This window comes from Argopecten irradians, chromosome 4 (genome assembly GCF_041381155.1).
Source record: "Argopecten irradians isolate NY chromosome 4, Ai_NY, whole genome shotgun sequence".
Classification (NCBI taxonomy): Eukaryota; Metazoa; Mollusca; class Bivalvia; order Pectinida; family Pectinidae; genus Argopecten; species Argopecten irradians.
Genome location: NC_091137.1, coordinates 22379632 through 22390597, shown reverse-complemented (window position 1 = coordinate 22390597; position 10966 = coordinate 22379632). Strand labels below are relative to the sequence as shown.

Here is a 10966-nt window from a genome sequence, read left to right as displayed (position 1 = left end):
CCTTGTGTTGTTTTGTTTACATTTATTTACTTACATGTACATGTATGAAATGAATAACGTTTCTGAAAATGAAAGCAACAATATACACTTGTATTAAGTAAATTCAAAAATCACTTTACATACATACAGTTTATTTCGAATAACTTCTTCTGGCTCATAATATGTATGGCAGTTTGTGAAAAAGCTCATTTTTATCGATGTTAATAAAAAGCAATTTTGTGGTCAGTAAAAATGATAACAGTAATACGACATATCTTTGTTCCATGAATGAGATAAAAGCTAGATTAATTTGGCGTGAAATACTGGTCCATTAATGAGATAAAAATGCTGAAGGATTGTGAAAAATGCTGTTTTATATTGAAAATTGTACTTTAGTTCTTACTCCATAGTCTTGGATGGAAATTTAAAGTATGTGTGTTAACTGCCTTGACATGACATTCTGCTAACTGCCATCCTATGGCAGAGGTAAAATTGTCTGATAATTTAAGTATTTTGGCGATATAGTTCTTACCGTCACGGAAATGTCATCGAATAATGATAATTGTAATAGATACAACATGGTATATTCATGAGTTTTCTTTGGTGGTGTGGATATTTCCAATTAATTTTGTGGTTAGAAATATTCTTGCTTAGGAAACAGAACATAAGTAAGATTAAGAAAATTAGTAAAATTGATTAAGCTGTTTTCTACCACAATAGGCGGTGTTATTCAACTCTCATGTCATTGAATAAACACTGCAGCTGTTGATTCACAATTTGTTTATACCACACGTGGTATAAACTCTGTACGCATTCTGATTGGCTGACACGGTGAACTTTGACCGAACTACTTCTTTCTCAGTGCCACTTCATCATTGTCAACGTCATCAATAATCAAATGACGTCATTCTATATTGTATACGCCGCTTGACGTCCAAAACTGCTGTTGGAAAGCGTATGCGCCGTGGTCATTGTGTCAAAATACGTGACGTTTTTTATACATGTTAAATTGACCTTTAATACTAATAATACATCTTGCCGAACAAGAATTTCACTGATGAGTTTCGTAGTTTTAACGTGTATGAAACGAACTTGATCTTGAGGGTAATGGCTTGATTATTATCTGGCGGTAAATAGACGATGCCGTGTCGTGCGAATTCTTTTACATGTATACATGTAGTCCGACATTGAGTTTTATTTTCTGGAAGCAATTTTGAAGATTTGAACTCAATAAGACGTTAAATGAGTATTATTTGACTCTAAAGATGTTCCCAATAAGAAGAATTTCATATCGACGGATACTTTATCAAACGATGATTTTTGAATACTAATTTGTGTCTTTTTACTGATGAAAATATTACTACACCTTATTTGCATATTTCGGTAAATACACGTTACCGTATCCCTGCCGTATTTCTATCGGCTAAAACCGAATATTATTGTGGTAGAAACAGGTCACACTACTCGTGGTTGTTGAATATTGAATCTATTCCACAGTTTTTTTGTAAAAGTTACAAAAGACACTCGCTAAAGCTCGTGTCTTTTGTAACTATTAAAAAATATCTCACTCGTGTGGAATAAATTAAATTCAATATTCAACAACCACTCATTATGTAACCTCTATTTCTACCACAATAGGTAGTGTTAATCAACTCTCAGGACATTAGATAAATACTGCAGCTGTTGTTTAACAATTTGTTTATACCACACGTGGTATAAACTCTGTACGCATTCTGATTGGCTGACACGATGAACTTTGACCGACATACTTATTTCGCAGTGTCACGTCATCATTGTGAACGTCATTAATAATCAAATGACGTCATTCTATGTTATGATCGCCGTTTGACGTCCAAAACTGCTGTTGGAAAACGTATTTGTCGTGGTCGTTGTGTCCCTAAAAAACGTGACGTTTTTTAATTTCTGGAAGCAACTATGAAGATTTGAACTCAATAAGACGTTAAATGAGTATTATCTAACCCTAAAGATGTTCCCAATTAGAATAATTTGATATCGATGGATTCTTTATCAAACGATGACTTTTGAATACTAATTAGTGTATTTTTGCTGATGAAAATATTACTACACCTTATTTGCATATTTCGTTAAGTACACATTACCGTATTCCCGCCGTATTCCTATCGGACAAAAACGAATATAATTGTGGTAGAAACAGGTCACACTACTCGTGGATGTTGAATATTGAATTTATTCCACACTCGTAAGTTATTTTCTAAAAGTTACAAAAGACACTCGCTAAAGCTCGTGTCTTTTGTAACTTTTAAAAAATAACCCACTCGTGTGGAATAAATTCAATATTCAACAACCACTCATTATGTAACCTCTATTTATACTTGTAGCTTCAAATTGTAACAAATTGAATAAAAATAAATTTCATTTTATACAGTTTATCTATTGGTAAGTTCCTTCCTAACGACATTATTGGAAATTTTACAGATACAAATTGTGTTACAGTTCCTTTGTTCCCTCTCTCTCCATCCAGTTTAAAGAAAGAATCTTGCGATATTTAAACGTATTTGAAAAATGAATGTGCTGTGCGTTATAACAATATCTCTAATTAACACAAAAAGTTATCATGTTAAGATATTAGTATGCATCTGATTTTATTTACACCCGATGAAAAATTGTTGTATATTCAAACAGGCAATGTTTAACAAAGATTGATTTCCTAATGCGCTGAGGGCATTTGTCCTGCTTATCGGAGAGACATCATTGATAAGCCAGGACGATCGCGTACTTATAAACAACCACAAAGTCTATTATGTAAATAGACCTTCAGCATGAAACTCTCGTTATTTTTCTTGTGGATCTTGATTTTGTATGGAATCGAAGGTAATGAATATTACATCTTTTAGCAAGTTATAGTAGTGTATTGTATCAGTTGGAATGTAACGGATATGTTTTAGATTAAATAATGTCTGGTGTGGTGCGTGACCTGAAGCATAAATGGCAGGGCTTCAAAAGTTGTAAAAATAGTCCCAAATAACATAGCTAGATATATGTTGATCTCTTTTATGTAAACTGTTGAAATTCATATGTCAGGGGTCAAATATGCAAACTTTTGAAATTCACATGTCAGGGATCAAATATGCAAACTGTTGAAATTCATTAGTCAGGGGTCAAATATGCAAAGTGTTGAAATTCATATGTCAGGGGTCAAATATGCAAACATTTGAAATTCATGTCAGGGGTCAAATATGCAAACTTTTGAAATTCATATGTCAGGGTTCCGCTAAGTCTGATATGTTCTCTGTAGTACACTGGGGGTGAGGTACTACCAACGTTATTCAAATGGTTGACCTTGACATTTAAATATGTTCCAGAAAGTTTTATATGAAAGAACACTTCTGCAAATTTGTAATGGAGAATTGGTAAAACTTACCTTTGATGAAGCAGTTTGTAATGTGTTTTTTTCCACAGCAAATGTTCTTGTTTTAGGATCTACGTTTAACAGAAAAACAAGGGCCAGTACCTGTAAAAGTGGTTGGACCCAATATAACGACTCATGTTACTTGTTTGTCAGAAGCGAGGCCGATAATTGGACTGATGCATATGTAAGTAATTCATTATAAAGATTCAGCATGTCTGGATTGGCATTTTAGATGCATTTACAATAAAACATTAACGACATATCTAAATGAAACAGTATCTCAAGAAGATATGTTTTCAGATTATTATCGAGAATTGGAAATATTTTGTAGAATGAAGCTTATTTGTCATCGAGGATAATCGAAGATAAAGAGAATATATTTCAAGCAAATAGCTGAATATAAAATGTCCAGAACTTACGGATATAACTCTTTTTGGAAACTATTTACAGTTGAACAATTTGTTTTCACACTAGATGGCTTGGACCAAAATAACCAGATAAAAACAATTTTTTAATATACTGTACAAGTGTCACATTCTGAACCCGTATACACATTAATTGAGTTTGCGAGTTCTAATAACCAATGTTTCTCCTTTGTAGCATGCTAGAATGACACAGTTCGCCTTTGTAAGCAATAACATGTAATAAACATAACATCGCTTTGATTATTTTTTTTCCAAATAAACTATAAATATTTTAGCTGTGTCTGAAACCCAGTGATATGATTATTTTTGTAATACGCAGCTTTGAACATGGATACATATTTCTCCCATACTTCACAGGGATATCCCGCGGTTGCTAGGGAAAAGATATCTCTATCTTACACAAGGGGCGCGCATTGTAGTTGACGTCATCAATTTAGACGCATAACGACGTTCCTGTGATAATGGCGCGATGAAAAAGGTGGAAACCAAGTGGAATTTCATCATTTTTTTCCACTAAGCATGGGAGAAAAAGAATCTTACATGGGTCTGTGAAGTGGACAGGGATATCTCGACCCTCGTGAAAGATTTTGGCCGTCAACCCTCGGCAAGCCTCGGGTTGACCGACCAAAATCTTTCACTCGGGTTGTGATATCCCTGTCCACTTCACAGACCCATGTAAGATTCTATTAAACATAATATTAAAGGAAAGCTTAAAAACTTGATATATGGTCATCATTGATTTAATTCTGTGTCGCAGCTCCATTGTAACATTCTTCATGGATATTTAGCCGACATTTTGAATGACGATGAGAGTAATTTCATTAAAGGACACCTAAAATCCAATAACGAAACGGGTATGTATTGTGTGAAAATATTTATTGATTTTCTTCATGTTATTATGAAAGTATTGATATTGGTATGTAATTAAGATCACAATTTCTTCTCCTAATACAGAGATTATGTATTTCTATTAAACACAATAATTTCTCTGATAATACAGAATACTGATCCATGACCATGAATCCTATGAATGCTTGGGATTGTAATAGCTTTATTTACATATACAGGCTGTTTCTACATTAGTGCCACAGATATAGAGCTGGAGGGACATTGGATTTGGGCGAACAGTGACGATCCAGTTCAGTATACAGACTGGGCACCGACAGAACCACAAAATTTTGGATCGGGAGAAAACTGCGTCTGTCTCAACATGGGACATGAATTCCGCTGGGCGGATGTAAGCTGCGATACCAAAACACACTTCATATGCAGGGCGGAGTAAGTTTAATTTTCAATATGTTCCGGCAAATTAATATTACACTAGTTGATACAATTATAATTTACGATATTCTTCATAAATGTGAAGCGAAATAAATATTCTTCCTAACGAATTATTCTATTTTTCATAATGTGCCATAAACTGAACTGAAAAAAGTTTATTTTTGTAATTTCAGGTTGATAGAAGCAGCATCTGGAATAATAGGATGAAAATTAATACTATTGTATTTAAAATGTATGAAATAAACAATAGAATGGTATCAATACCTTGGTTAGTGGACATGTTGTATGTGCTTCATTCTTATTTATTCTACTTTAATGCAGTGAATTTAGTAAAACCATAATGTAATCATGATAACTGTATTATTGTGGTTGAAACCAGATTTTTCACGGATTTGTTAAACAAATGTTGGAGAGATCACTTACACTGTGATTTCTAGTACTTTTGTAGAAGTCTGTTGCATATATTCACCGTTTTGATATTATATCGGTTAGATAGTTGGTCGATTATGCTTGTTATCCTCTTCTAAGTCATTTACTTAAAGGACGGTGTCCCTTGTATGCAATGTGTTTCGTGTGTGTTTTTGGGAGACTATAGTATGCTCTTGTGTCGCTTTGTAACGGTGGGACATTTACCCTTTTTATAGTGCTATTTCACTGAAGAATTGTGTTGGTAATTATATTCATAATGTCACTGGTACGTTGGTAATACCAGGCAAATGTTTTGCTAGAATGAAGAGATAACATTTTTGATGAGTCATTTGAACCTCCAAAAGTAACTGCAGTACGTTTATCTTGAAATAATAAAATAATTAAATAAACTAAGCATACGTCAAGAACACTGGACAAGAACCTAGATTGTTAATTGTTATCAAATTGAATAATCTTAAATGATTTTCAATTTCGCATTATGTACGGATTCAAAACATCAAAATGGTAAACTTTTTTTATGGAACAAGCTCCTATGGTTCGTTATCGTGACATAAGAGCATGTCTCTTTCCTAGTTAAGGTATTTGACCATTCCATATTATGCATAACGTACAATAATTGTATTTTCATTCGTTTGCTAAACCATTCATAGCAACAATCAATGGGACTTGTCAAGACTTTATTTACCAACAGTATATGAATATATATATTTGGTTAAATCTCAAGTCTTAGATTGCATTTTCTCCAATAATATACTTTTGCCGCAAGAGTAACTTATTATTTAATATTTACAATTGCCACTGTTTCTGTATCGATAAACTATGTTGGAGCAGATCTGTTTATTTCCCAATAAATTGAATGCAGAACGTGACCCGATTCGGTGCGTATGAATACCTGTTAACTTTGGCAGACTTCCTTTGACATTCCCCAATATCAAGTGTCAATGTTTACAAATAACACATTACGAGACATTCGGATATATACAATAAAACATATTTTTTTAATATCTTATTGATATTTGACATGAATAAAATAACTGAAATATGAGAACTACTTTTTGTGACGTCATGGAAAAAAGGGCGGCATTAAGCTGTCAGTCAACGGCGCGCTTTTTTGAACGACTGTTGTGCAAGGATAAACATGACGACAGTATAATTTTGACGGCGAATAACACACAATAAATGATTGTATGTGACGTTTTGGTTGATTTTATTGTTTAAAGAAAATATGGTAAATATAAGGATTAACCTCTTACTTTGTTTAGTTTATGAGATGATAAAACCAATGGAGCAGTCGATAAATTGTACGTAAACGCTTTGCGTTTACGCGATTTACCTCGTGATCCATTGGGTTTATCATCTCATAAACTAAACAAAGTAAGAGGTTAATCTTTAAATAAACATATAGGGAACCTTCAGTGCATAAGAAACATATGTAAGAAATTCTTTTTAAATAGTGCTGTTGTATTCTGTTCTTTTTGGTTGTACACTAGTATGTAAGTGTGCAATTTTTGCACATGTTTGTGAACGTGCTCACCATTACCGGTAATGATATCCGTAAAGATACAGTTATGATTTAGTTTTGTTAATTTTGCCGATACGAAACTGAACATATTCGTTGTTGAAAATACAAGTAGCATTAGACAAAGGTTACTTCGAGACATCTTCCCCTTATATAGGATTAAACAATATATGTATGTTTCCGATAAATGAGGAAATATCATGTATATAGTACTATGTTGATACAACTATTTTTTAAAGTCTTCAAAATCAGTTTGACCTGAATTACAAGTATCATTCATAGCATTCAAATAAATAAATAAATATATAAAGATAAATAAATAAAAATAATACGAATTAAAATAAATAAGGAAATGAGCAATCGACAACATTGTTTACATTAAATCAATGTCTTTCCCCGTTTAGTCATAATGTTACTAATGATACATTCCCTAGTATTCATTTCATGTTAATAATTAAAACCCTTTTTGATGTCCAAATGAAGGTACTACCTTACATAAGTGCATGCGGATTAATTTCGTTGTGTACAAAGGGCTCTTGTATTTCTTATCAACAAGGCGTTGTTCAGATAAGCTACGAGAGCAAACCTATATACAACTATTGCAAAAAGTTGAAGATAAACAGAAGATAGTCATTCAGGATGGATCTCCGAATATTCTTCTTGGTGATATTGGTTTTTTCTGGAATTGAAGGTAAAACTTTTACGTTTTCTTACAAGTGGAAATATATCATAACAGCTCTTATCATTGATAGTTATAAATAGTACATCAGCGATAAGCCCATCTAACCGATTTACATTGTAATATACTCACTTAGATGGAAGGACCTCTATTCACTCAATTCTTCAAGTAGAACTTCTGTTTTAATAGATGAGATCCTTCTGCTGCTTGTATTGTTTTAAACATGGAAAACAATGCTATCTGTAAAATGATATTATATACACGTACCTCACTATCAGACATCATCATTAACAATTTTCCTTTTTAAAGAAAATGGGTTTCTTTTAGGCTTGGCGTTTAATAGAACGAAGAGGGCCAGTTACTGTAGAAATGGTTGGACTAGATATAATGACTCGTGTTATTTGTTTGTCAACAGTGAGGGCGATAACTGGACCGACGCATATGTAAGTGATATCACATACCTAGAAAATACATATTTATTAATTATGAACTTAGGTAAAGAGGAGTCAATATCAAGGTACATATGGAGGTATAGTGAAGTGACCTGCCTGCGGTCATTATTATTAGATTCTTCCATTTCGGATATCACCATATCCACCGGATAAAAGTTTCAAGAGTTGTATATTTAGAGCTAGACAAGTTTTCTTTTGAGTCAATTGGATCATATGATGATATACTTTTTGATACTTTTTGACTTAAGAGATCGTTGGCCAGAGTATACCACATTGAGCAACTCAACATTTGCATGGGTATTATGACATATAACCCACTGTTTCTAAATAAGAAACTCAGAGTCAATATTTAAGGTTTTAGACTCTTTTTACACTAGTGATAATTTGTATGCCTATATATCACTTCTTAGGCATATTTCAACATAACTTAGTTTATAAATGATTGATGATTGAATTGCCTTCCTACACTTATGCATGATGTAAATCTAATAGAAAAAAGGACTTAGCTCTAGACTGGGAATACTTCGATTGCAGACTGTACATTGTCATCAGGTGTTATGTTTGTTATTCATTTCAGTACCATTGCACTATCCTTCATGGATATTTGGCAGACATTTCAAATAAAGATGAAAACGATTTCATCAAAGCACAACTGAAATCCCGGCATGAACCAGGCATGTATTATAGTGTTTATGATTTTATATCTATTTAGAACATTTGTTTTCTCAATCTTTTATGATCTATGGTCTTTCTAATGTGTTCGAACACAAACTAAAAGTAGGTTCTCTCTTCAAGGAAGCCTTCAGTTTCACTATGGCGCGTACCTAGAGTGGTCTACGGCACCGAATTAAACAGGTTGAGGGTAGTGTGCCGCCAGCCGGGCTCGAACCTGTGACCTCGGATTAACTAGTCCGCCGTTGTAGCCAGAGGCTAGATGGCGCCAATATCACTATATGCAATTACAACCCGCTATATTAATCTGCACAATAATCAACAAAATTTAAAACAAATTAAGAATGTACAGAGCATATGATTTTATGATGATTACTAGTCTGACGCTCAATCTAGTCTGACGCTCAATCGATCGAGCTTCTATCTAGTCAAGCGGTGTATTGCGGATATTATTTACCAGGGTCGCAAGAAAAAAAATCACGTCCATTTGAATTTGATGAGATACTTTATCTACTTCTTATATCATCTGTTTATAATTTGCAATGCATATATTTGATCAAGTCACGTGTATATATCTGTATGGACTTTTCTAATTGCCTTCGTTCTGTTTATTCGCAAGGCTGTTTCTACATTAGTGCCACAGATGTAGAACTGGAGGGACATTGGATATGGGCGAACAGTGACGATCCAGTTCAGTACACAGACTGGGGACCGACGGAACCACAAAATGCTGGATCAGGAGAAAACTGCGTCTGTCTCTCACATTCTACACAATTCCAATGGGCGGACGTGACGTGCGACCGTACCTTACAATTCATATGTAAAACGAAGTAAGTTTATTTTAGAGGTATTAATTATTAGTTACCTGTATTTACTGTACATACATGAACTAGATATCTAATGTTAGTGTCGTCTCATGTTTTGTTTTAAGAATGGTTTTCAGGTTAAATATGATATATGTATGTACTCTTAACATGCCTATTTTGACGCAATCAAAATTCAGTATGATGTTAATTAACATTAAACAGAGTGTTACGTCATACTTTTAAAAGAAATCTACCAACAAGGGAGGTAATTCTGTAATACGCATAGACGGAATAATGTCATTACATGCAAATGGTAAATTGAAAGCACAATTAAACATGAATAATATGAATCATAAGGCTACTCGGATGATACAAAATATTCTGTTTATAAAAAAATCAAGGAATTCGGATTTTCGAACACAATTTAAGACGATCATGTTATATGACATTAAATATTACAGTAAGAATGAAAAGAAATAGACATCATACCAAATGCTATAAATCAATTTATGTTTATGAAAAATCAATTTTGCGTTAACATTTCATGCCTGATGGACTTTCGATGACGAATGTTTTTACTATTTAGTCAAAATAATCTACAGTACCTGTATCTGTTACTTTTTGCTGCGATCGCTTTTCTCAATTACTGATCTCATGCGAAATATACAAAATAAAATCTCACGCCAAAGGAAGTAGGTTTACCTTTTAAACGTTTGAATGTAAGATAAAAGGATTACAGGTTTGTTTAAGTCTACAATACAGCGTTTCTTCGATGTTTTGGATAAACAATTTTAGTTTTCTTTTATGTCTATAAATGTAATACAATTCATATTTCCATAAAATTTCAGGTTGACAGATATGGGCGCTGAGGTAATAGGTTGAAGAGAAGGATGGCTATCACTACCTTATCACTGACGAAACACATGTCAGAAATAATAATTAAAAAAAGGATTACCAAATGTCGTGGCTAATGTTGTTTTATTGTTTAAACTCAATATCGTACTAGTGCTACAGCATTACATTTGCAAGACTTCTATACCATACATCAAAGAAAATCAAATTTCCGTCGGTTGAGCGGAGCGAATTAGACGAAAATTATTTTCCCTGATGTTGTGAGTTTTCTCATAAGTGGCGCCAGGGTATTTGCATGTACATTTGACAGTCATAGGTAAAACGTGTGTCATCAGCAAGGGTAGACCAGAGGCGATACACGTGTATCCGAGACTGAATAATTGCATATTTTTGATAAAACGCGACTAGCGTTTGTATTAATGATATCCGGTTTACTATTGATGTGTAGGACTAAGTAGGACTTGCCCTACAATGACATCTA

General features: G+C 33.5%; 1 protein-coding gene across 1 annotated transcript; it reads left to right on the top strand.

The window, feature by feature from the left end:
• Positions 1 to 2701: 2701 nt before the first annotated feature.
• On the top strand, positions 2702 to 10592 carry LOC138322181 (macrophage mannose receptor 1-like). Its single transcript, XM_069266231.1, has 9 exons — positions 2702 to 2832; positions 3439 to 3554; positions 4553 to 4649; positions 4863 to 5073; positions 7663 to 7715; positions 8031 to 8146; positions 8733 to 8829; positions 9447 to 9657; positions 10482 to 10592. Exons 1-9 carry the CDS (start codon positions 2781 to 2783, stop codon positions 10513 to 10515), a joined length of 987 nt encoding a protein of 328 aa, XP_069122332.1. The 5' UTR covers positions 2702 to 2780; the 3' UTR covers positions 10516 to 10592.
• Positions 10593 to 10966: the final 374 nt, after the last annotated feature.